General features: G+C 39.7%; 1 protein-coding gene across 2 annotated transcripts in view; it reads left to right on the top strand.

The window, feature by feature from the left end:
* Positions 1 to 626: 626 nt before the first annotated feature.
* ADAMTS18 (ADAM metallopeptidase with thrombospondin type 1 motif 18) overlaps positions 627 to 27133 on the top strand; it is a 138647-nt gene continuing 112140 nt past the window's right edge. For both annotated transcript variants that reach the window (XM_063111914.1, XM_063111915.1), the window contains exons 1-3: positions 627 to 716; positions 814 to 898; positions 3735 to 4051. In XM_063111914.1, the coding sequence (XP_062967984.1) occupies positions 627 to 716; positions 814 to 898; positions 3735 to 4051 (492 nt within the window). The remainder of the gene's footprint in view (positions 717 to 813; positions 899 to 3734; positions 4052 to 27133) is intronic.

The raw sequence follows: 27133 nt of genomic DNA on the forward strand, positions 1-27133 counted from the left end.
TTAAATCACGTTTTCCAAGCCTGGCCCCGGGCGCTCCCCTCCCTCTCCCGGCGCTCGCTCCCTCCCTCCCCTCACTCCCACCCGGCCTCCCCGCCCCCTTCGCCCCCTCCCTCGGAGCCCGAGCCCGGAATCCCACGCCCTTGCACCAGCCCGGGGGCTCGGACGAGCCCGGGAGCCGCTGGTCGCCAATCACCGCTCGGTGGAGAGGCGGGCGCTCGGCTCCGGCGCGCCGGGACGGCCAGCTGGCGCTGCTTCCCCGAGCCTCAGACGCTCGCACCGACACCGACACAGACAGACGCACAGACGGGCGGGCGGGCGGGCAGGCACCGACAGAGTCCCCCAGCCGCTGGCGCTCCAGCCCGGGCCCGGGGAGCTCCCCGGGTCTCCCGAGGTGCCGCAGGCGGCAGCTCCGCAGACCCGCGCCGGCAGCAGGGAGGGCGCGAGGGCGGCCCGGGGAGGGGAGGCCCCGGCGCGCCCGCCCTGCGATGTGAGCGGCGGCGGCGGCGGCTCCCACCTGGCGCCGCACCTGGGGCGCCGCGCTCCGGGGCCGCGGGGAGAATGCGAGCCGCCCGAGCGCTCCGCCCGCCGCGTCCGGCCGCCCGCAGCCGCCGCGCCCGCCCCTGACCATGGAGTGCGCCCTCCTGCTCGCGTGCGCCCTCCCGGCCGCCGGTTCGGGCCCGCCGTGGGGCCCGGCGGGACTGGGGCGCGTGGCCAAGGCAGGTGCCGCCGAGGGGCGCGCCGAGAGCGGGAGGCGGGGGCGCCCGGCGCCAGCCCCGCCGCGCCCCTCACGCGATGTCACCTTTTCTCTTGCAGGCGCTCCAGCTGTGCTGCCTCTGCTGCGTATCCGTCGCCGCGGCCTTAGCCAGTGACAGCAGCGGCGGCAGCGGATTAAACGATGGTTCGTATGTGCCCCCACCCCTGCCCCCAAGAAGAGCCTTTCCAGGCCTTTCGTGCCTAACTTCCCCCAAAGAGAGGAAAGTCAGAGAAGCGCACCCCCTGACCCAGCAGGTGTGCTCTGCTGTCCTGGAAATGGTTCCTGTTTGGAGAGGGGGAGTGTGGCAGGGACTCTGAACTCACAGGAAGAGTCACTGCCTCAAGCTGCAAATCACATAAATGAGAAAATACTTTCCCTCCTTCACAGATGGCGTGTTAAGAGAGAATAATCTTAACTGCGGTGAGAAAGTAGATGGAAGTGGACACCGACTAGGGGATTAATAGTCAAAAGGCTCCTTCCTCCGTGGCAAAGCCCCCAGGAGCTAGTTCACGAGCCCTTTCCTCCCACCGTCTTTCCTTCTCATTTCCTTCTCCACTTCTCTTCCTTTCTTCTCTCCATTTTGCGTCCCTTGGTCATGGTGACTGCTTTTAGAGAGAGGAAAGTACGTGGTTTGAGTCCCTTATCTATCTCTCCTGAGGTTCCCCAGCCACAGACTTTCAGAACACCCTTCACTTCTGATATTTATTCACTCCAATGGCACCCAGAATTCTTCTTTTCACTGGTTCCCACCAGCTACAGAACAGCTGATTCCTGACCCAGGTGTCTAGCAAAACCTTGCTGTCCAACCTGGATTCCTTGGGATTCTAGAATTTTTAGCTTTGCAGGGTTATCTCCTCTTGTCAGGGGACAAGAATGACTTTTCATATGGGAGACTGGGGGATATGGAGTCACGGAGAAGGGCTGCCTGCCAGGGAGTGGGTGAATAAGGGGACAAGAGACACCCAGATATTAGCTCTTGAGAAATTCACCTTTTATCTAACCAGAGAGGCTGCAGTTTCTAACCCCCCCAACCTCCTCGCATGGTTCTTTCAGGATTAAATGGCTAGAGGTCCCTTCTGTCCCAGCCACCACCTGTTAGGACCTTATCTGTATTCAGCTCCTGAATTTATCAATCAGATCACTCTGTACAGGGGGCTCTGACTGTTCCCTCCTCCCATCAAGGACGGACTGTAGCCAACAGCCTGCTTATTCTCCCCTTGGAAACAGACTAGTAGCAGGTGTGTGGGGGTTGTCGGCTGATTCCATAGAAGTCTGTCTGGATGAGGCTCCGGAATGGCCTCCCAACTAAGAGCAGGTAGAGTTTCAGATGATTTTGGAAAGGAGGTAAGAAACAGCTTACTGTAGAAACTGTCCGGAGCATATATCAGGGGTGGTTTTCATAGTTAAATTTTAGTTTAGTAGAGGGAGGAGGTGGGTTTTCTCTAAGAAAAGCTTGCACTAAATCAAGAACCACATACCTGTAAAGCAACATATGAGAGATTTTTTAAGAGAAAGGAAATATTATATGTCCTGCTCAGGTTTTTAAGGTGAAGAGAAGGGAAACATGTTATTTCTCAATTATTTTTTAAATATGGATGTCAATTATATAGCAGTTCTAGACAAAGGAGAGAATCAAGGAGAAAATGGGGGAGGACATTAAAAGAATGAAAGACTGAGAGCTGCCCAGGCAATACAGGAGTCACAGAGGGTTTATATCCAGAAACCACTTAAAAGTTATTGTCATATTGGGTTTTTTTTGTTTGTTTGTTTTTTGCAAACGAGAGCCTAATTAGAACATCACTCATTGATCCATGCTAGCTACAGGGCTTCTATTCATTCATTCTTTTTTTCTGCTGTTATTGTTGACTGTTTGGGGAAAAGGGAAATTCCTCTTCCTTTTTCTCCCCCAGTAACCAAGGACCCAAGTGACTCAAAGATGCCTCTTATTGAAAATCTTAATAAACACTTTCCAGATTATTTCCCATTCTGTACCTCAAAACTGGAAATGCAGAGTGTTCTTTTAATACATAGAGGGCATATTCCAAATCATTTTGTGGGATGGTGCTTTTCAGTTTCAATGTTGTGTGAAAGAAAACAGTGTGTTGGCTTTGCTTTTCAAACAGCAAATTGTTTTCTTTAGCTCCTCCTATTCTCTAGAACATGCAGCAATTAGTGCTGCTCTAGGGAGCAATGATGAAGGTATTTTTAAACGTGCCTTTCCAGGTGTCCCCTGATCTGACACTCCCCCACCAACATGTCTGAGCAATTTTACACATCAGACTGTATGGGAAGGTTCTGACGATTTTGAGGCATTTTTATGCATATGCTATATTTTATGCTTTCAATTAAATGGGATCATCCTTGTGAAAGCTTATAGTAAAACGCTAATGGTGATAGAAGTGCTGGAGTTTTATTATCATGCATAAGTGGTATTGGAAATATGAAACTGCTGTTGCTTGTTAATGACCTGAGATATATTATCTGAAGTTACCCAACACTGCGAGTTTTCATTTGAAATTTAAACTCTGCCAAAGACATGTTCCCAATTCAGTGTAATCACAGAGATATTAATCTCCTCGAAGAACAGTTCCCACTTATTTGCTTTTGTGGTTTTATATTTATTAATTTTTGTCTCCAAAAAAGTCATATTTTACATATGGATGGTTCCATGGCTAATAAATACAAAGTTTGTCCATATCTCTCCAGACCACAAAGGATGTGATGTTTTCCACGTCTTTGAAATTCATTAAGGTTGTGCTTGGCTTTTAGTTTTTGATGGAATTACTGTGGCAGCACTAATTGCGGAGACCACAGGGTCCCCCTCTTTATGAGCTACTCTGAATTATGTTTGATTTAGGTGTATGGCAATAGGGAAAAAAGGTATCTTTGAGCTCTACACTGCTCTTTGCCGGCCTGTTGGAAAGTGACCATGTGGCATTGTGGGCTCTGGGTGCTGACAGCTCAACTTTTCCTATTGCAGATTACGTCTTTGTCACGCCAGTAGAAGTGGACTCTGGTGGGTCATATATTTCGCACGACATTTTGCACAATGGCAGGAAAAAGCGATCGGCGCAGAGTGCCAGGAGCTCCCTACACTACCGATTTTCAGCATTTGGACAGGAGCTGCACTTAGAACTTCAGCCCTCAGCGATCTTGAGCAGTCACTTTATTGTCCAGGTACTTGGAAAAGATGGTGCTTCAGAGACTCGGGAACCCGAGGTGCAGCAATGTTTCTATCAGGGATTTATCAGAAATGACAATTCCTCCTCTGTTGCTGTGTCTACGTGTACCGGCTTGGTAAGTGCGCCTCAGTCTGAGTCGAACTCCCTCTTTCCTGTTTTGTGTAACTTGAATGAACAGATGTCTGCAATATTAAGTGCTCTTCCAGCCAACTCCACACATTTGCACTGTCAGCTTTGTTACTTATAATATTCTCAATTGAATTAGTCTAATCTGCTCCCAGAAAAAGAAAATATAATAGAATTTTAATTACCATTTAGAACATTCTTTTGATGTTTAATGGTCTGGGCCTTTTCATTCACCATGTTTGAGATGATCCCCGAGGAAATTAACTTGATGGATGCCATTCGCTTTGTAAAGTCTTGGGAGACCAGGCATTCTATAAATCTAACAAGCTGCATGCGTCTACATTGCTTTGAAATGGGGACAACTGTATTGCAATGCACAATTCTGTTCAGCAGCCCTGGTAAGCCCAATCTTCATTTTACTGAAGGGAGGCCTTTTGTTTTCTTTTAACTTATCTGTTGGTGTTGTTTTGCTCACGTAAGACATCCTTTCAGAAAGTGACATGGTGTGTTTGAGAGCTGGCAGGATGAAGTGTGGCATCCAGGGAGCAGAACTCTTAAAAGCATTTGGGACAAGGGTTATATCCTCTCTATGTAATCCTCATCTGTAGAGCATCAGGCCAAAAATATTGGTGTAAATGATACTTCTCTCAGGATTCAATCAAATATTTGAGGTAGTAAATGGTGTTCTGGGTTGATTTCATTCTGCTTTGCAATTGAGAAGTGTTTTGACCTGACAGAACAGCTTGTGTGTGTTGAGAAACATGGTGATCATGCTCTGGCATGGATAGAAGGAGAATGCGAGAAAGCCCAGTTGGGGTTGTAGTTAGTAATGTACACGCTGCATCATGGCATAAAGTGAGAGGGGTGGTTTAAGTGTGTGGGAATGAGGATGCTGCCCATGTTCTTTGCTTGTTGAAACTTTATTTTTTTAACATTTTTTTTTTCTAGCTGTGGCTTGGAATTTAGCTAAAACCTTTTATGACAACCACAGTCACAAAATTCTTTCGTCTATTTTTAAGTATAGAGTGAAGCAAAGATTTAACAATTCCCAACCAAGTTTGATCCATTGAAATGATGATTATGGCTCACTAATGACCTGTGTATTATACCACAGATACACACATATGTGTGTGTGCACACACATGAATATATCTTCTTTTTTGTTTGTTTTTTTTGTTGTTGTGGATTTCCTGCTCTTGGCATCACATCCTCACCCTCATATTTTTCTCTCTTCTGTCTATTATACTAGAATAGTATACCTAAAGATACCCCACCACAATGGCTTATAACTATCTTATTCCACATAACAGTGGTTAAAGGCAGTCTGCCCAGGTCCTAATTCTCACACCAGCACTCATTCGCAGCACCTTAGACAAGTTACTTAACCTCTTCATACTTTAGTTTCTTCATCTCTAAAATAGGAATAATAAGAGAGTTTACATCACAGGTCTGTGGGGATTAAATGACTTCTTACAGTGCAGTAGCAGTTCCTTGCAGGGAATAATTGCTCTAGAGCTGTACTCTCAGGATCCCATTCTCTAAGAATGATAGGAAATCTGGTCAATAACTGCCTTATATTAATAGATATTGGGTTATATCTCCTAAGGAAGAAATTCACTTTTGAACAGGAAGCAAATTATCACTTAACACATGAGAATAAGGTAGGTAAAAAATTTCCATCTTTGTGATGGATGTGAAAGAGGTAATTGACGATCAGATCTGCCTATGAATGACAATGATATAAACTGAGATTGTGAAACTCAGGTAGTCCCTACTTTTCATCAAACCAGCTATGTATACTTAGTTACTTCTCTAGGGCTCAGCTTGTTCTTATGAACCATGGAGGATGATTTTCTAAGATCACTACCATCTCTAGAAATCTGACTCTGATTATTCAATTTATTGACCCTGGCAGGGCCCACTTGGTAAGGGGTCCAGAGACAATCACACTTATCTGTTAACCCTTCCATACCCTTACCAAATAATTGCAAAAACACAGCCACGTACTCCCCTAGTCAACAAAACAATAAGAAACAAAACAAGAAGTCAGAACCACAACTAAGAAACTGATACTACTTTGTATTAACTTTTGTAACTTTGTGTTGAAGTACGATATAAATACAGAAATGTACAAAACGTATATACAGAAAAATACAAAAATTATAAGAGCACAGCTTAATGAATATTCACAATGTTCACACTCATGTAACCACCAGCCAGATCAAACAGGATTTTATTAGAGCCCCAGAAGACCATTCCCTTGTCTCCTTCCTCATCACTACCCACCAGAGGTAACCACTATCCTAGCTTCTAATGGCTTAATTTTGACTATTTCAAAATTTTACATAAGTGGATCATAAAGTATTTCTCTGTATGAAGATTCCACAATGTTTCCATGTAATTGGTGATTGACAAATTGTTTCCAGTTTGGAGCTCTTATGAAGAATACTGCTGAACATTCTTGTATATGCCTTTTGGTGGGCTTATGGACACATTCTGTTGTACACATACCTAAATGTGAAGTTGCTGGGTCATAGGATATGTGTATGTTCAGCTCCAGGAGGTACTGCCAAACAGCTTTTCAAGAGGTTGTAGTAATTCACACTCGCATCCCCAGTGCTTAAGAGTTACAGTTGCTCCACAGCCTCACCAGTACTCAATACGGTCCGCCTGTCCTATTTTAGACATCCTGATTGATGGATGTGAAGTGGTACCACATTATGGGCTTAGTTTACATTGTTCTGATGGTTGATGAAGTTAAGTACACTTTCTTGAGCTTATTGGCCATTTGTGTACCCTGTTTTGTGATCTATCTATATCATACGTGAAGGAGAAATAATAGAAATGTTCTCAGCCTAGATTGTGGTGGTTATTCCTTTCTCTGGGAATAGAAACAAGAATTCTGAGAAAAAACATCTTTGCCACCTTCACATCTTTGTTATTATGGCTTTGAATCTCTAGCAATGCATTTGAAATGCTTATGAAAAACTATCGGATAGAAATAGTCCTATGAGATCACTTGAGGTACCACATTGAGGGGACACTTCACCGGGGACATCGAGACATGGGGATGGAAGAGAAATAATCAAGTCAGGTAGAAGAATTTCTTCATTCTTCTAGCTACCCGCACACATTGCTCAGCTTCTTTGGCCAAGCAGGAGTTTCATAATTCCTCTAAAATTAACTAGCAACTACAATGATGGATTCAGAATAGAGGATGATTCAGAAGTTCAGGAGATAGACAAGCCTCTAACATGCTTGTTGGAGGAACTCATCAAACTTAACATGCCAGAAGAGATGGGCAACTCTTCTTCCATTGATACAGAGACTGACATGAGATGAAGGAACTGGAAGATGACACTTCTTCACGTGAAGCTTCTATACCACTGTTTCTCTAAGAGTGGGGCTGGACCACTGGCATCAGGATTCCTTTAGATATGATAGCAATCTCCCGGAATGCATGCAATGTGTATGAGGATAGTAATAAGTCACCTTTAAGTAACTTGGCACAAGTACCGGTAGGAAAGCTAGCCATTATATTGACTGCTAGGGAAAACTCAGAAGAAAGTGAGAAAAGATGGAAGGGTTATAATAGGGAAACACACACATGGGGGCAGGCATGCATGCATACATACTCCAGCTAGAATATTTCTGGCTGGGAATTTTCCTTAATTCAGAATTAACCTATGTTTAAAATATTTGCAATATTTTCTTAAAATGCACCTCACCTCCAAACCAACAGGTCTCACTTTATTCAGGAGTTGAGTAGGTTGTTACTTGAAATAATTCATAAAACAGATGGAGCTGCAAACTTCCCTGAGTGAATCCTGCCTATCATTATGTTTGGGGTGGTTACTTTTAAAATTTTGAATTCTTCTATAAAGGTGACTTAGAAAAATCACCACACCTCCTACACCTGGCAGCCTTACACTCTATGAAGGTATTTGGGTTCACAGCCTTTGTCCTAGAATCTCAGAGTTGCAGATTAACCTAATCCAACCCCTATATTCCCTGTATGTCCTTTCTACTGTATCTTGTCTCTCCTTGACTACCACCATGATGAGAAGGTCATTACATCCAGCGAGCCATTGGAGGGAGACTCTTCATCTTGCTGTTGAACTACAACCAACTTTCTTATGATTTTGACCTGTGTTCCTTAATTTTGTTTTCTGTCAGAACAAATCTATATCTATTTTCCTAGGTACTGGGAGATCTAAGAGACTTTTCTGCTCAAAAATATTCTACCTTAGTGATCCTTTTTGATAGGACAGTGATTTTCGGAGTGTGATCAAACACATTAGCTTCATTTGAGGTGCTGAAAGTGTGGATTCCTTTACCCACAACAGAAGCTCAGAGAAGCTGGGCCCAGGCATGCATATTTTTAATTCTCCAAATGATTCTGATGATACCTAATATTTTAGAACACCTCAGTGGAAATGCTTGTGTTTTTGGAACTTACTGGAAGGACATATTCAACAATGATTTATCAGCCTCTTGTGTCAGGCACCATTCAGAGAACAGTGGATAAAGCCATGAACAAGATAGGTGCTGGAACCAAGTCACAGAGCTTGCAGTTTTGGGGAGAAGATGGAGCAATACTTTTAGACCTGTAAATTGCTACTTTATTGTGAACCAAACTGTGACTCAACAGAGCTCTGGAACAAGGAGTTCATGGGGTTTGGTTTTAGAAAAGAGCTGGTCAAATGAGTACCAAATACAACCTCTTGGAGCTTTACCATGCACATTAGCATATTAATAAGTCAGAAATGTCCTATATTAAAGACATCTGTTTAACTCTGTTTAAACCTAGAGTTTCCCTAACTTGTTTGGTCATGGGATTTTTTTTTTCAAGTAGCATCTCTTTGCAGCTGGGTGTTGGTGAGAAAAGTACCAAATTTAGTATTATGTATCGAGTTCTAACTGTGAAGAGATGTTCTAGAAATAAAGGGGTTCATGGTCAGATAAGTTAGGGAAACGTTAGGTTTAAAGGAACATCTTTAAACATCTTTACTGAAATACGTTACACACCTTTTAATATGCTAATGTGCATTGTGATTTCTGTACTAATTTGATGACTCCCCCTCTTTTTAAACCATACTTCCATCAGCATCTTCTGCCAGCATTGTGTAGTTCACCATTCAAGAGCAGTTCCTAGGTCTAAGATTATTTGTGCTCTATTGGTTCCTGATATATTTACTGACCATGTGTTCCAGTTGTGGTTATATACCCCTTGCTTAACAAACTCTAAACAAAACTCCATCATTCATGTGAAGATCAAGTGAAAAGACATGCAAAAACTGTCGCTCATACTGCATTTCTACCCAGCCCTGTAATGCATGAGTGCGTTTACCTTTGATTAATAACCTCTGCACAGGCCCAGCTGGCAAGAGTGGTAGGCTGCTTTGAGGTTCCTGTTGGGTCTTCTGCTTGGTGTCTGATTACCATCCAACTTCAGTGTCACATCAGAGGCTCTGAGTGGAACATGTACAAGGATCAAGGTTGCCACGAGAATCCCGTCTAGCCTCAGTCCCTCATGCACCATCCAATTTTGTCACTTGTTTTCCTTTCATTTCTTTTTTCTTTGTCCCCAACAATTAAACCGTGAGTGGCATTCCTCCTACATGGCTGGCTGCCCTAATGTCGCCCATTGTATCTTTCTTTAGTGGTGGCCTTTTTAGACTACAATGGCAGTGACCCATTCTCCAGAGAGCCTGGGTCCCTGCAAGGAGCTTTGGAAGCAATTGGATTTCAATAGGCGGTAGGGACGCTTTGATCTCCCTTTTTAAAAAGTATTTTATGACTCAGAAAGCTCAGTCGTTGAGTTGTCTGTTGTTGGTCACTGACTGCCAAGTAGTCTTTAGAAAGCCGATTTCCATTCATAAAAGGGCTGAAGTTAAATGACCTTAGTCCATGGCAGGCAGAAAGAAACTAGGCTCTGGAGGACCTTGTTAGCTAGAAGGGGTTTGTTGAATTACATCTATCCCCTTGGCACGTTTTGGTCACTTGAGAGGATCATGTGAAATTAAGGATTAGGCTGGGTTGTATTTACATGTTTTTGATGCAGGCTGACCCAAATCAGAGATGTTTTCTTAGGCTCTTATTCAACTCATCAAGGGCAAAAAGATTTTTTTTTTTTGGCTTCTCTCCTGTATGTCCTCTTCAGACATGATTTACGAAGAGAATTATTTGCTTATAACAACACTTTTTATCAAAATTACAAGCCAAAGTTAAAAAAGAAAAAAAGCCCAGGGTCTTGCCAGAAAGCTAGACCCCAAGGTGACTAAGGCCAGTCTGAGGGGTCTCACATGGGAGGCTCAAAGGCCAATCCTTCTAAGGCATCTAGCTGTGTTGTAATGAGCACTGGGCTTCCTGCATATCTCTGCATCTCGGTTTTCTCATCTGTAAAGTGGAAATGGTAGCCGTCTCTCTCTCTCATAGCACTGTGAAGATTTGTGGTGAGGGCTTAGTCTGGCACCCAGTGAGAGCTACATGCTTGATTATTCTTGACTTTAAACTAGGAGACAGTCTGGGGAGGAAATGACCATTGAAGCCACCATCCCCCCTCCTCCCCCTCAAAAACCCCACACCTTTTCAAGCTTGTCAGAACAGGAAAAGAGCACCTTGGGCATTGGCAATCATCCTGGTGAGAATGCTTGGAGATTTTGTGGGGGAAAATAACCACTACTTTAACAATTATGAAGAAATAAAATGAGAGAAAGAAAGAATCAAAGAGAAGAATCAACAGATAGATAATGAATTGGGTCAATTACTGCATATTAAAGCAGTGTAGCATAATGGCTTTGGGCCCAGACTCTGAAGTTCCAGCTCTTGCCTTTACTAGCTATGTAACCCAGGCAAAATTATCTACCCTCGCTGTGCTTAATTTCATCACTGGTAACATGAGGATAATGATATTTACTTCCCCATGGGCTTTATGGATGCTTGATTGAAAGCAAAGTACTCTGAGAGCATGCTTAAGACAGTGCCTAGCACGTAGTAATAATATTAATAGTGATGACATAGTAACAATTATCATTATGGCAGACCTTCTAAAAAGGAGTTTTCAAAATTGTCTAATGCCAATTCTTATCACCCATAGGCAGGAAAGAGTTTTAACCTAGATAAAACTAATAGTTTGTATTTATTTAACTATAAATAGTTAACATTTATTTAATAAATACTTTACTATTTATTAAAACTGGAGATGAAGATTCAGCTTAGACACAGAGATAGGCCTTCATAATACGTAACTGCCAGTTGGCCTATCAGTATTTAAGGTTTAAAGCAGCAATTTTTTAGCCAGGCATTTCAAAAAAACCTGGGCACTTTGAAAAAAATACACATATGTTTAGCCCTCACCTCTGAAAATTCAGTAGGTCCTAGGTAGGGCCTGGGTGTTCATGTTTAATAAGGGAAAGAAAAGCTTCACAAATGGTTCCAATGGGTACCCATGCCTGTGAATTGCTTCCCTAAAGATGTCTGAAAAGAACTGTATTAGTCCATTTCTGTTGCTTGTAACAAAATACATGGAACTGGGTAATTTATAAAGAAAACAAAATTTATTGCTTACAGTTTCAGAGGCTGGGAAGTCCAAAGTCCAGGAAACACATCTGGTGAAGTTCTTCTTCAATGGTGGCTTTACAGCAATGCAGGGGTCTTACATGGCAGCAGAGAGAGAGAGAGACTCTCATGTACTCTTCCTTTAAAGCCCTCAGAGCCATGCCCATGATCACAATTATTATCCCATTCACTATGACATGGTCCTACAATGTAATCACCTCTTCAAGGCCCCACCTTTCAATGACCATAATAGGATTTGCCACCCTCTTAACAGTCACAGTGGGGATCAAGCTACTCATACATAAAACTTGGGGGACGCAACCCATATCAGAACCTTCTCAGTGGAAACAGAGGACAACTTGAATCTCTTTTGGAGAACTGTTTTTGCTTTAAGGAAGGCATCACACCGCGTAAGTGTGACTATCAGTGCACAGACTAGCTTTAGCCAGTGTGTATGCTGATGGGGCAGGAGGCAGGGGCAGCTATTGTAAATCAAAACATAGAGATTGTTCTATGTTTATCTATCATAAGACTTTCAGTTGCAAGTACAACAACTCCAGCTCAAACGATGTTGAGCATAAAAATATGTATTTTTTGGCTCTGGGATAATCTTTCTAATTCACCCTTTCCTCTTACCCTCGCTTCCTTCCTTCATTCCTGCCTTCTGCCTTATACTAGGATTGGCTAACTTTCAGCAGGGCTGGATGCAGCCTCTCCCATGATGTCATCACTGTTCTCTTTCCCTCTCATTTTTTTTTTTTTTAGTTCTTCTTGCTCCTGCTTGTCTTCCTTTTGTATGCAGGGCCTCCTGAGTTCCAGAGATGATTCACATATTTCTGTGGATACCTGGTGTCTCCTGTGACTTATTCAATAATAACACCACAGTGTAACCTACATACCTGAGAAGAAGTGTGTGGGGCTCTGGGCTCTGTCTTCTCTGTCACCTGTCTGTAAGCCTCAGAGGACCACATTGAATTATCTCTGTGTCCGAGCAAGACTAAACCACATTTTTCTTTGTGTGTTCAAATGTGAATTAATGCCTAGAAGAAGATCTGCGAACATGTACAGTAAACCAATGACTTCCCAGTTACCCGTTTAAAACTCTTTCTGAAACTGGAGCTTATTATTTCTATTGTGTGTTTAAAATATACATAAGTTGTATTAGCCAACACTTTTCCTGAAGCATCTTTTTTGGTAGGTAAGGGGTTCCTTAAAAAATAATGTATATCATGGAGTTCTTTCCTTTTCGCCACAGATAGATCTCTCATAGTAAATGCTGTATATGTATTCACTTTTGATCTATTTACAGTTTTTTGCTGTTACTGAAAAGAACATGCATGCATGTGGCTATTCGTGCTTGCATGAACTTCCATATTTTATGATAGAGAAAGGGAGAGGGAGAAAGACCTACTTTGTGAAAAGCTGAGGTGTTAAACACATACAGGACATTAGCTACGGCCAGAGATTTACTTGCTGATATTGACATTAGCCACCCTATATCATTGTCACTAACACCTTGGTTGTATAAACATGCAAAGTTACCAAGAACTCATTTCATCCTTGTTTTTCAAGAGCCGAAGACAGTGGCTTAGAATAGTTCTCTCCAGCAGAGCATATGTGTTTGTAAAATTGCATGGTTTCCCACCATCAGCAATAAACAATTTAAGAGAAAATGGTTCTGATTAATTTCTGAAGTTCAAATATAAATAGGCCTAATGGTAGCACTGCACATTAAGACTTTTGTGACCAAAAATATTTGCTTGGAGTTCACACACATCTCTGTCCACAGACCCAGGAGTGCCTCTTCAGTTGCGTCAAGTTAATTCCCATGCAAGTCTGTTCCCACGGTTTTTCTATCCAATTATGGGCCAGAATACATTCAGATACCATAATACAAGTCTGGTGAGAGTGTTCTGTTGGGGCAGCATACTCACCTCTCCTGAAGGGATGCTTTTGATGTATCTAAAGATTTTATTTTCAGCGGAATTCTTTTGATTGCTTATTCATGCTGCTGAGCTTTGGAATATTTTATCTGCCCTTATTACCACTACAAGTCAAGGGGGCATGTGTTCTCATATAAATTATATAGTGCACATCACTAATTTACTAGAAGCCAACTATGTGCACACCCTTACTTGAGAGACGGCACTTGAAAGGGATTGAGATAAGCTGGTAAAAGGGGATTATCTCTGCTGATTTGCTGAGTTCTCTTACAGCAGAGTACTTTTTAGTGTTTGTGGGTTCACCCTGTGATTTTACAATTCCTGTCTTCTTTTATGATTAACCACTTCCAGGAGGCAAATAGTTACCCCAAATTAATTTCTGTGGTTCATTTTTTCAAAAGAAATGAACACAATTTTTTTTACCTTGATTATTAAATCTGGATCTGTTTTATGTAGTCTAGAGATGTGATAGAAAGAGAATATTACTTAAATACACTCTTACTGTTTAAATATGCTAATGTACATCTCTACACCTTATCTCCAGCTTCTGCAGTCATTGCTTTCCCATTAAATATATTGATTAAGGATGAATTCCATTCTTGTTAAAGGTTTTCTTTGTGTGAAACAAATGCTAATCTCTGTTTAATATTACATATTTAACACTGTCATTTATGACTAACAAATAAGTCTAGAACAGTGACTTTAGCACAGGGAGAGTTAAAAATCACAGATGCCCATGCTCAGATCCCAGGCCAAAGCAAAGCAAAATATCGAGGATGGGGCCAAGGTATGTGTATCATTCAGACTCCGCAAGGGGTTCTAATTTACAGCCAAGTTTGAGAACCCCTCCTCTAGATAAATGTCAGGGGCTTTAGGGATGCAATTGCCTTAGAAAAACCTTGTGCAGTAGTTTAGATGGCAAGATGGTATGTTAAAATGCATGGAATTTTAGAAACCCATCTCTTTCCCTTACTAGGCATGTGATTTTGGGGAAATCATTCTTTTGGAAAACATTTTATTTTGAAATTATTTTAGACGCACAAGAAGTTGCAAAAATAATACAGAGAATTCCCCTGTGCCCTTCACCCAGCTTTGAGAAATTATCAAATTATCTGAGAATCTAGTTTCCTTTTCTGTGAAGAACAGATACAAAAACCCAAAAAACAAACAAACAAAAAAAGCAATTTCAAAGGGCTGCTGTGAGAATTAAATGAGAGATAATGTATAAAAAATGTAGAAGGCAGAATTCTGAGATTCCTGGCCCCTGGTGTACATACACCTTCTCCCAGTTATTCAATCAAATGATAATCTAGGTACTGCTGGGAAGGGATTTTGCAGATATAATTAAGACTCCAAATAGGTTGACCTTAAGTTAGATTTTCTAGGTAGTTCTGACCTGATTACATAGCCCTTTAAATCTGGGTCTAGAGGTCTGAGACAGAAGTCAGAGAGGTTCATAGCTAGAGAGGCAGAACATGTGAGAAGTTCTCCCTTGTGACTCTGGAGATGGAAGGGGCCATGTTACAAGGAACTTGGGCTGAGTGGCCTCTGACTGACAGCAAGGATAGATCCTCAGTCCTGCAACTGGAAGAAACTGAATTCTGCAACAGCCTGAATGATCTTGGAGGTAGTTTCTTTCCCAGAGCTTTCTGAAAGGGATGCCGCCAGGCCAACATCCTGATTTTTCACCTTAGCAAACCCTGACAGAGAACTCAGTCACACTGTGCCCACGCTTCAGACTGGCACAACTGAGAGTTAGTAACTGGGTGTTTTTAGCTGCTAAATTTGTGGTAATTTATTAAGCAGCAAAAGAAAACAAATATAGAAAATGTCTACAGTGCTCACTCAGTAGCAGGTGTTCAGCACATAGGAAGTCCCTCCCCTTTTCAGGTTTATGGTCATCTTAAATCATCTGGTCAACTACTTGTCCCCCCTCATGGGGCAGGTGAGACAATGGGTCCAAGGAGAAGAAGCAAATTTCTTTAGATAGTCACTATTTAAAATTGCTTAGGAAATTGTTATATTTAGCACAGGGCTTCTCAACAGGGGCTATTGATATGTTAGGATGAATAACTCTTTCTCGTGGGGAACTTTCTGGAGATATATTGATGTGTTAGGATGGATAATTCTTTCTGGGCAAAGGGCATGTCTGTGCATTGTAGGATGTTTACCAGCATCCCAGACCTCTACCCTTTAGATACCAGGGGTACCCCTTCCCCAGTCATGTCAGCCAAAAATGTCTCCAGCCATAACCAAGTGTCTCCTGGGGGGTTCAGTTGTCCTCAGCTAAGAACCATTGATATAGCACAATCAAAAACTGGCTTTTTAAATAAAAATGCATTTATGTAAGTTTATTTTTTTCTTTCACAGTATTATGCTATTGATTTCAGTGTTATTAAGAGTAATGATTTCAGATACTACATTTACCTTTGAGGAACTTAGCTGCTGAGACTGTGTAAAATTGGTACACGGGGTATGGGGGCAAGGTGGGATTGGAGGGCAGCAGAAAAACCATCTGTGGGAGTGTTTTAAAAGTTGTGTATTTGCTTTTGAATTTCACAACATGCCAACCCAGACTACTGGAGAAAACTGGATCTCTAAAGAAAGAGACATATTTATAATAAAATCTACCCTTTCATTCTTATGAAGAAGGGGGCCTAACCACATGGATATAGATTAGAAATGTAGATTCCATTCCTGGATTTGAAGTTGACCTAAGATCAAGATTAAATGTCCTCTGTATTTTCTTGACCTGTAAGAATGGGGGCAATGGGCAGTTCTGGGAATAAAATTAGGGATGTTCTTTGTGTTTTGTGAATGTATGCTCTTGCCCGAGAACCTTGTAAAGGTATACTAGATTTTCCTATCTCCTGCGTATAGTTGGGGCATTTACACATATGCTTCTTTTAAAACAGTCACTGCTTGAAGAGGCAAGGAGCTGTGTTTTAATTGGGATGGAAGGCATGGAACCTAATTCTCCCATATGCATGGGAAATTCACCAGCTAAACTAATCACTTAACCTATCTCTGTCATTCCTTCCTTGAATAGACCCATCAGCTAACAGTGAGTAGTACACTGGTATTTATGCAGTATCCTCTAAATTACTCAGTCTCTTTATAGATCTATCAGGTAAGCAAAGTCAATGGCTCTTTGGGGCTTGCATTTATAGCTGTCAGTAACTAACTATGTGACATTTCTTCTTTCTTTTCCCTCTATTCCTTCTTCTATCCATCCATCCACTTGTCCTTTCTTCCATCTACCCATCCAACCATCCATCTTTTTAATCTAAAACATTTATTCCAAGCCTACTACGTGCCTTAGTATTATGATAGACTATGGTAATACGAAAATGGTGATATGGTTCATAATAATGATATCATTCCAATGCGAGAGGAAGAGTAATGGCATTATGAGTTTAAACTCATAAAGACAGTGCAACAAAATATTACAGTTAAGGTCTGTTTAAGGCTCCATGGAAGCACAAATAAGGAAGTGATGAGACTAATTTTTTTAATGTGATAGGCAAGCAATGTAGGTGATTGAATTTGCCCAAGAGATAATCTGAACCTTTCAACGCACTTTTTGAAGACGTCTCATGTAAATGCCAGTTGATATTATGCACAAATCCATGTAAATTTTATTGTTCACAGGCAGTTCAAAATATGCCCAATTTTGGGGCTGACCCCGTGGCTCACTCGGGAGAGTGCAGCGCTGGTAGTGCCAAGGCCGCGGGTTCGGATCCTATATAGGGATGGCTGGTGCGCTCACTGGCTGAGCATGGTGCAGACGGCACCAAGCCAAGGGTTCCGATCCCCTTACTGGTCACAAAAAAGAACAACAACAACAACAAAATATGCCCAATCCTGACCACTTCTTATCCCTCCACTGCCTTTACTGTGGTCTAAACCACTCTCTTCCCTCAGCTGGATTCCTATAGCAGCTTCCTGTCTGATGACTATCCTTTATCTCTGTGTCCCAGTAGTCTATTCATTTTACAGTAGTAGCCAGATTATGTCACCGTCCTCTTCTCCACCAGCTAATGGCTTTCCATTGAGCAAAGTATGTAATCCAAATTCTTTACCATGACCTTCAAGGCCCTTTAGGATCTGGTCCCTTGGACCTAATCATCTGTCTCTTTCATCATTCACCCTAGCCCTTCTGGCCTCCACAGCATCCCCAGATGCCCACACCTCAGTGACTTTGCACTGTGAATGCTTTTCCCCGATAGACACCTGGTTCCTTCACTTCCTTTAGTTCTCTGTGCAGATGTCATCATTGCAGAAAACTTTTCCCCGACACCCCCACCAACACCTGTCCCCTTATGCTATTTTATTTTTCTTCATGCTGTTTATCCCTCAGTACCTGACTCACTTATTTACTGTCTTCATACACTGCCTTTCCCTCTTGAGTATCAGCTGTATCTTTGCTCTTCTCTGCTGTATTTGTGGTGCTAGAATAACAGTCCCTGGCAATAATAGGCACTCAATAAATCTTTGTTACATGAATGCATATAGTTATCATTCTGGTAATTTAGAACTAGATAAATCATTCCTACATTTGGAATACATCACAAAACATATTTTACCTTTATTCACTCATTGGAAAATAAATATCAGTGGAGTATCTTTTATGTGGGGGTTCAGAAATGGCTGTGGCCACATAATTTTTACCTGCCCGGCATCCATTTCCCCATTTTTTTTTGAATATGACCCAAATTTTTTTTTACAGTAACCAATGAGGACATCAGATGTCCTTGACTGCAGTGATTTGTTCAAGGATGAAGAGGTAACAGGATCAGAGCCCATAAAATCAAATTCTGGGGCACCCAGAGGTAGCCCAGGGGATGGGATGTAAGGCCAGAGTTCTTGGCAATCCTCTTGCCACCTGAGTATAGGGCCATCACAGTCTTAATATCCAGTGATGCCTGACTTTAGAGGACTTTGGGCTTGTTTGGGCCCATAAAGTGATACCCTAAAGTGAAATCCTCAAAAACAAACTTTTCCTCTGACCTTTTCCTGACTTCATGTCTCTCAGCCTCATTCTCCCCTGAGGCAAGACATAGAATCTAAAATCCCTCCTCCCCAAGGCATGTCATAGATATACTCTAATCTTTCCCCCTTCCTCTCTGTCCTGGAGCTGACCATAAAGAAATTCTCTAACCTACCTTGTCTGATTGTAGGTCATAAGATGCCCATTCCAGAGGGTTTCCTGCCCCATACCCTAAAGGAATAAATGCTACACAGAGAGGCCAAAAAGTATTTAAAGAGACAGACCTTGCTGGGTTTTCCTATTCAGTCTATTAGCATTAGAGCATACTTTTCTTTCCACATAGCTGTGCCTGCTTCATAAAACCTAAGCATATATATGGACAATTTTCCTTTTTATCTTTGAGGTCTTCATTTTGAAGGCTCCCATGTCATGTAAAACTATGATCAAATAAAAATTTTTATACCTTTTCTTCATATTAATCTGTGTTTAACAGGTGATTTTTCAGAGAACCTTCAAGGGGGTTGAAGGTTCCCTTTGCCCCTATAGTTATGGGGCAACAAGCAGGGTACCAAAGCGGACTTGCTCTTCTGGAACCCTTAGCTGAGGGAGATCAGAACTTGGAAGCCAGAAAGTAGTATGCTTTTTTTTTTTTTTTTTACCTGTCAGACTCCCTCTCTGTCTCTATAGAATCTGGTTGAGCAGATGGTAAAAATCATTCATTGTTTGTTTTCTCTGTTCATGCACATGGACCGTAAAACCCCCATTTTGTAGTTTCTGTTATTTAGAAATGAAAATACAAACTACAATAGAAATGAATGAGTTACGCACACTTTCTGCAATGAGCTGTTAGTCTCGTAGAGGAAATAGGTGGGCATAATGCAGCAAGTGCATTGAACATGGAGTGGCCAACAGGCAAGGTCAATGGGCACTTTTTTGACACACCTCATGAGTCAACATTTACTGGGTGCGATGCCCACAGACAGCATAGAGTATTATGGCATTTAGCATTGTCAATATTTGTTCCTACTAGTGGATTGTGGATACGTTATCAGTCTTGTTGATTCACTACTTTGTATGTCAGTTGTCTCGGTATTACTCACCTCTCCGTGTCTGCCAACAATAACTGCAGATGGCTTTAAAGCAGTAAATACAAGTGAGCACATTATATGCCTGTCAGTGAGCAGTTGCAGGGAGACAGAAACTTCATGGTTGGCTTAGAGGATGACTTCACACTCTGTAACCACTTTTAATTGATTTCTTTGATTTGTTTGGATGATGACATGTGGGGTAATGTTGTAAACCCAGAATGCTTATTGATGGATTACATTGCTCAGCCTTCACATGCAGTTCCTTTGTGTCTTTGAAGATGTTTATTTGAATGAATCTAATTTTAGTGTGCGGTAGATTTTTATTTTCAAGTAATGACAACAGAAGTTTTTTTTCTCTTTTCATGAAATCCTCTATTTCTTTTTTATTTGTGATGCATGAAACCCCACCTCGTCTTTGCTTCAGCACAGTGCTGTACAGTGGAGATATAACACCAGCAACATATATAATTTTAAATTTTGTGGTAGCCACATTAAAAAAGAAAGTAAAAAGAAATGGGTGAAATTTATGTTGGCATAATATTTTATTTAATGCAATATATCAAAAAACATTACTATTCCAAAATATAAGCAATGCAAAAACTATTAATGAGATACTTTACTTTTATTTTTCACATGAGTCTTCACAACCCAGTGTGCATTTTACACTTACTGCACATTCAGTTTAGACCAGCCACAATTTAGGGGCCCAGTAAATGTCTACTGTATTGGATAAAACAGGGGTAACATTTCCTACCCTGAAGTTCCCTAACAGGTGCAGTGAAAGCAAACTTTTGACTAGCTTGCTAAAATTGCTTGCCTTCCGAACAGTACTTTCAGAGCATATTCAATTTTCAATTGAGTACCGTTTGATGTGGACACCACTTGCTATTTTGGTTTGAAGGCACTTGGCTATTATATAGTTACATAGAAAATTACACAGTTCTGATGGTGAAAATCAGGTTTAAAATAAATATGCTGAATTAAATATTTCCCTTGAAGTGAGCAAAAGAGACTATGTTAAAAATTTCAGAATTTACATGTGGATTTTCTTCTAATTACATTTGGTCAAAACTCGCTAGTTTAATTAACTTTTGCTCTTTTTTTTTTTCTTTGAATGGAAACCTCCTTATTAAGTCTCAGATTTACGGTTTGTTTTCTCAATAACTTTCCTAGTCATACTAAATAACATATTTAGAAAGTAAAGCAAAATATGGTTTTAAAAAGATTCTTGGTCAGGAAATTAAAAGCTAAAGTCATGCTATTATAAACTTCCCTCCCTAATAGAGGGGTTCAGTGACAAAAATATTCCAGAGCAGTGGGCACTCAAAAATTCATTGTATCTGACTTCAGATCACATTTAATGTATCAGAAAATTTAGTTATCTTGTATTTCTGCTTAAATGGATATTTGAGTAAATTCTTCTTGCTCCAGACTCTTACCAAATACTCTGTGTCCTTCTGCAAATCATTTTCCTTTTCTGGGCCTCAGTTCACTCATCTGAAAATGAAGGGATGGGATTAACGATGTGTTTATCAAACTGTCATCTTCAGTGTACCTGCATTGGCATTGTCTGGATACTTGATAAAAATTCAGATCCTAGGCCCCCTTCCAGATCTATCGAATCATAACCTATGGGATTAGGACCCCCTGGAATCTGCACTTTCAATATGTACCCTGTAGGATTCTCATGCTCACTAAATTTGGAGATTCAGTGAAATAAAAAGTTACTCTGCCTCATTCATTTAAAAAAATGTTCTTTGTCAGAGGTATATTTTGCAAATATTTTCTCCCACTCTGTTGGTTGTCTTTTCACTCTGTTGATTGTTTCTTTTGCTGTACAGAAGCTTTTTAGTTTGATATAATCCCATTTGTTTATTTTTCCTTTGGTTGCCTGTGCTTTTGGGGTCATATTCATGAAGTCTGTACCCACTCTGACTTCCCGGAGTGTTTTCCCTATGTTTTCCTTAAGGAGTTTTATTTCAGGATGTACATTTAATTCTTTAATCCATTTTGAGTTGGTTTGTGTATATGGTGAGAGGTACGGGTCTAGTTTCATTCTCCTGCATATGAATATCCAGTTTTCCAAGCACCATTCACTGAAAAGGTAGTCTCCTCCCCAGTGTGTAGACTTGGTGCCTTTGTCCATCATCAGATGAGTGGATAAGGAAACTGTGGTATATCTACACAATGGAATACTACTCTGCTATAAAAAAGAATGAAATGCTACCATTCACAACAACATGGATAGACTTAGAGAAAATTACATTAAGTGAAACAAGTCAGGCACAGAAAGAGAAATACTGCATGTTCTCACTTATTTGTGGGAGCTAAAAACAAACAAACAAACAAACAAATGGTGGGGAGGGGGAAGAAGACATAACAATCACAACAGTTCCTTGAACTTGTTAAGACAAGTGAACAGATATGTAGTTGGGGGGATGGGGAGGAAAGAAAGGGAGGGAGGAAAGAGGAATGGATAAAGAGACATGAAAATCAATTACAATCTATATTGAAAAGTTAAAATTTAAAAAAATTCTGATTCCTTTTAGATTTCTTTTTCAAATTTTCGATTGCCACCAATTAGAGAGTCGTAAATCAATTTAGTTAGTCATGCTCAACATTAGTAAGAAAGGAAATATTAAAGAGCATAAAATAGACTTGGCTCTGTCCTATTATGTAATACCTAGGAAGAGTGAGTATTTCATGGAATTTTGTACTGTGGGTGCGTGTATGTGTGTGTTCGCTGAGCCATGTTATGAAATGTGTGTGGGCATGTGAACTAATTTTTAGCCATGGCTTTTAGTCAAAATGGTTTTTTAAGAGACACTATTATAGAGCATCCATATTTAATGGATATATAGAGTATTCTGATGATTGTCCCTCAAGAAAGTGGTTTTGCGTGAGCCATTCAGATCCACCCCAGACAAACACTGAGAATTCTACTATTGTAACATTAGCAGGAGGTATGAAGTCATTGAATAAATAAGTCTTTTCCAGTATTGATAGGTCTTAAAGATTATGTACATCTCTATACATTTATGCCATTCCTTTCTTTACCCCAAAAGCATAGAAAGAGTTCCATTAAGTATTTGAGCAGAAATGGAGCATTTTTCCTCTTATGTTAGTAAATGCTTGTCTTTGATAGCCTCGCTTTTAGCTGAGCTCAGATTCAAGACAAGGCTTGTTTGATGAAGCAGACCTGTCAGAGGGCTTCACCATAAATGCCACAAACCTGTTGATTTAAGGGTTTCAGTGTATACTGTAGGACATCAAGCTCCAAACAGAGCACATGGTTTTTGATCAGAGGATTCAGTTCTCCATTGTAAATCTGTCAGCTTTGTCTGTGGAGTCGGCTACTGAGAGCAGAATGCCTGTGATACTATTTATCCCTCATATCAGCTTAGGAGAACAATTTTTTTTTGTTACTCTCTGTGGAATAAGCCAGTGCCCCGTTAAATGCTACTTTTGACTCTAATGCAGTTTCTTATCTCTACTTCCTTCAGTGTCTGTTTTGGTAGGACAAGGCTTCAGGCAATGTAGCTTAGTCTGAAGTCTTTGACTAAAATGTGGCCATTCAATTTACAAGGTGCTTCTGAAATCCTGCATACCACTTCTCTCTTTTAAAAAATGTTTCAATTTCTGCTTTAAAAATAATTAATTGCAATAACATATATATGGAAATATGCACAAATAATGAGTATACAGCTCAATCAATTTTTAGAAAGTGACTACACCTCTGTAACCACTAACTTGATCAGGATATAGAATATCACCAGTATCCCAGAAGCCCTTTCCATGACTTTTCTCATTCCTGATTGCCTCACTCCACAAATGTAAGCACTACCTTGACTTTTGTCACTGAAGATCAGTTTTGCCTGTTTTTGAACTTTGTATAAACATAATCAGCAGGATGCTCTTATATGATTGGCTCCTTCTTTTTTTGTTTTGTTTTGTTTTTGGTAAGGCTTTTTGTTTTGGTATAGCTATGTATGTATAGAGCTCAGAAAATAAGGCAATTTGATCTATTGTAGCTCATAGAGGAGAGTAACAGGGAGGTGAAAGTTGTAGAGCCTTGAAGGATAAATGAGGTTGTTTACTCATTTGTTCGTTCAATGAATATGTATTATTTTTATTGAAACATAATTGACTGTACATATCTGGGGTGTACAGAGGTGAAGATCAATACCTGTGTACAGTATGTGATGATCAAATCAGGACAATTAGTATATTCGTCATTACAAAGCATGATTATTCTTTGTGATCCTTAACCAATTTTTCGCTAACCCCCTTCTCCCCTCTAGTAACCACAGTTCTATTCTCTCCTTTTCAAAGTTCAACATATTATTGTGATTGTTCCTTTCTTTTTTCCCTTCCTTCCTGTCTTTCTCTTTCTCCTTCCTTCCTTCCTTCCTTCCTTCCTTCCTTCCTTCCTTCCTTCCTTCCTTCCTTCCTTCCTTCCTTCCTTCCTTCCTTCCTTCCTTCCTTCCTTCCTTCCTTTTTTAGCACACATTTATGAGTGAGGACATGTGCTATTTCTCTTTCTGTGCTTGGCTTATTTCACTTAACATAATTGTCTCCAAGCTCATCCATGTTGCTGCAAATGGCAGAATTTCATTCTTTTTATGGCTGAGTAATATTCCACTGTGTATATATACCATATTTTCCTTATCCAGTCATTCATCAATGGACATTTATGTTCATTCCATATCTTGACAATTTTAAATAGGGCTGCAATGAACATGGGGTTGCAGGTATCCTTTTGACATGATGATTTCCATTCCTTTGGATATATGTCCGGCAGTGGGATTGCCGGATCATATAGTAGTTCTATTTGTAGTTGTTTGAGAAACCTCTATACTGTTTTCCACAATGGCTGTAGTAAGTTACAGTCCCACCAACAGTGTAGGAGGGTTCTCCTTTCTCCACATCCTCGCCAGCATTTGTTATTCTCTTTGACTGGCTTATTCTGTTCAACAGTATGTTCATGATATTTGTCTATATTGTTGTATGTAGCTGTACTTATTCATTCTCATTTATCTAAAATATCTTATTTAAGATAGCCATCATTTATTTATCCTTCTATTGGTTGATGGACATTTGGATTGTTTATAGTTTTGGGATATTACAAATAATGCTGTTGTGAATACTTTTTGCAGGTCTTATCATTTAAAGATGTACTCAATTCTGTTGGGAATATTTATCCAGCAATAGAATTTCTAGGTCATAAAGCATGGCAAATCCAGCTTCAGAAGAAAATACCAGTTTTCCGAAATTATCCTACCAATTTACATTCACACAAGTTGGACGTGAGTTTCGCTTGTTACTTGTCTTTGCCAACATTTGGTATTTTTGTCTTTTTTCACTTTAATGTGGAGTGTGCTTAGTACATGTTATTATGATTTTGCATTTCCCTGATGACTAAAGAAGTTAAGCAATTTTTCACATGTTTATTGGACATTTGGATATATACTTTTGTCAAATTTCTATATAAGTTTTTGCCATTTTTCTATTGGATTATCTGGATCTGGGATCTTTTTGGATAGATGCATTTTCTTCTACTCTCTAGCGTGACTTTCATCCCTTGAATGGTTTCTTTTGATAAATGACAATTCTTAATTTTAATATCTCTCGATTTATCAATCTTTGGCATTCTGTATTAAAATGCTTTCTTACATTAATGATCATAAAAATAGTTTCCAATATGAAAATCTATGTTATTTTTATTTACCTTCATATTTAGTCTATAATCAACTTGGATTTTTTTTTTTTTAAATGCTAGTTGTGTTGGTTAAGATATGTTTTTTCCCCAATTGGATATCCAACTGATATAGCACAATTTATTGGAAAGATAATTCTTTCAAGCATACTACATTGCAGTCTCATCTTTGTCATAAATTAGGTAATGGTGCAGGTGTGTTGTCTGTTTCTGAGTTCTCTATTCAATTTTTTAAAAAAGTTGTATTTGTTCATACAACTAATAGCACAGCTTGTTAATTTTTGTAGCTTTGTAATATGTCTTGATATATAATACAGTAAGTCTTTCATCTTTGTACTTGAAGATCGTCTTAACTATTGTGTCAGTTGCATTTTATAGACACTATAGGATTAATTTGCTAATTTCCATTAAAGTTCTGCTGGAATGTTTACTTGAGCCACATTGAATTTGTAGGCCAATCTCTACAGTATTTTTTCTTAATACATGAACATGGTATATCTCATTTGTTTAGCTCTTTAAATTCTTTCAATAATATTTTGCAGTTTTTATACAGATCTTGCTCATCCTTTGCTAGATTAGTCTCCTGATTGTTTGATGTTTTTGATGCTGTTTAACATGGAATATTTATATTTATTTCATTTTCTGTTTTATTTATTTCGCTACTGATAAGTAGAAATGAAGTTGATTTTTGTATGTAGATTCTTCTCTAGAAACTCTTCACTTATTTATTTTAGAATTTCACTTATAAATTCTTCTCTATATACAATCATGTCTTTCATGGATCATGACAGTTTTTCTCCACCAAGTTTTGTGGATGATGATGATTACAAGTGAGGCTAACAAATGTCTTTGCTTCAGTCTTGATCTTGGGAGGCAATATTTTACTATTTCTCCATTAAGTATGATATTACCTGTAGGTTCCTTTGAAGATAAATACCCTCTACCAGTTTGATGATGTTACCTTTTAGGTAGAGTTTGCTAATAATTTTTCATCTATAAATTGCTTTTTTGTATGTGCAGCTCTTGTGAGCATATGATTTTTCAACTTTTTCTTCAATGAATAGACTGATTTTTCAGGTATTACATCAGACTTGCTTTCCTGGAATAAACCTTACTTGGTCATGATGTATTATTACATTTTGTCATTGCTAGATTTGATTTGTAAATGTTTGTTTAGGATTTTCCATATATGTTTGTGAGAAAATTGGTCTATGATTTTATTTTCTTGTTACACTCTTGTCAGGGTTGGGTGTTGAAGTTAGGTTGTCCTCATAAAATGAATTAAAAAAATTTTTTCTATTGCTTTCCTTGGGTTTAATTTAATATATATATTACATATATTAAATATATATATATATATGAACATAGATTCCTAGATCATTATTTTCAAATGTTTTTCTTTCATACTATATGTTAAGTCTAAACATTTCCAAATAAGCATTGCTTTAACAGCATATCACACATTTTAATATCTCAACTCTTTATTGCTATTATTAAAAATATTTTATAATTTCCCTTTGAATTTCTTTTTTAATTCAAGGATTATTTAGAAGTGAATTCCTTAATTTTCAGACATTTGGGGATATTCTAGTTTACTTTTTGTTTTTGATTTCTAGCTTAATTTTATTACGGTGAGAAAACATCTGTTCACTAGATGTTTTGAATCTTTTGAAATTTGTAGAGTCTTGCTTTATGGCCTAGGATGTGGTTGGTTTTATGGTTGAAATAAATGTTTCATACGCACTTGAAATGAATGTGAATCTAGTCATTGTGT

This window comes from Cynocephalus volans, chromosome 10 (genome assembly GCF_027409185.1).
Source record: "Cynocephalus volans isolate mCynVol1 chromosome 10, mCynVol1.pri, whole genome shotgun sequence".
Classification (NCBI taxonomy): Eukaryota; Metazoa; Chordata; class Mammalia; order Dermoptera; family Cynocephalidae; genus Cynocephalus; species Cynocephalus volans.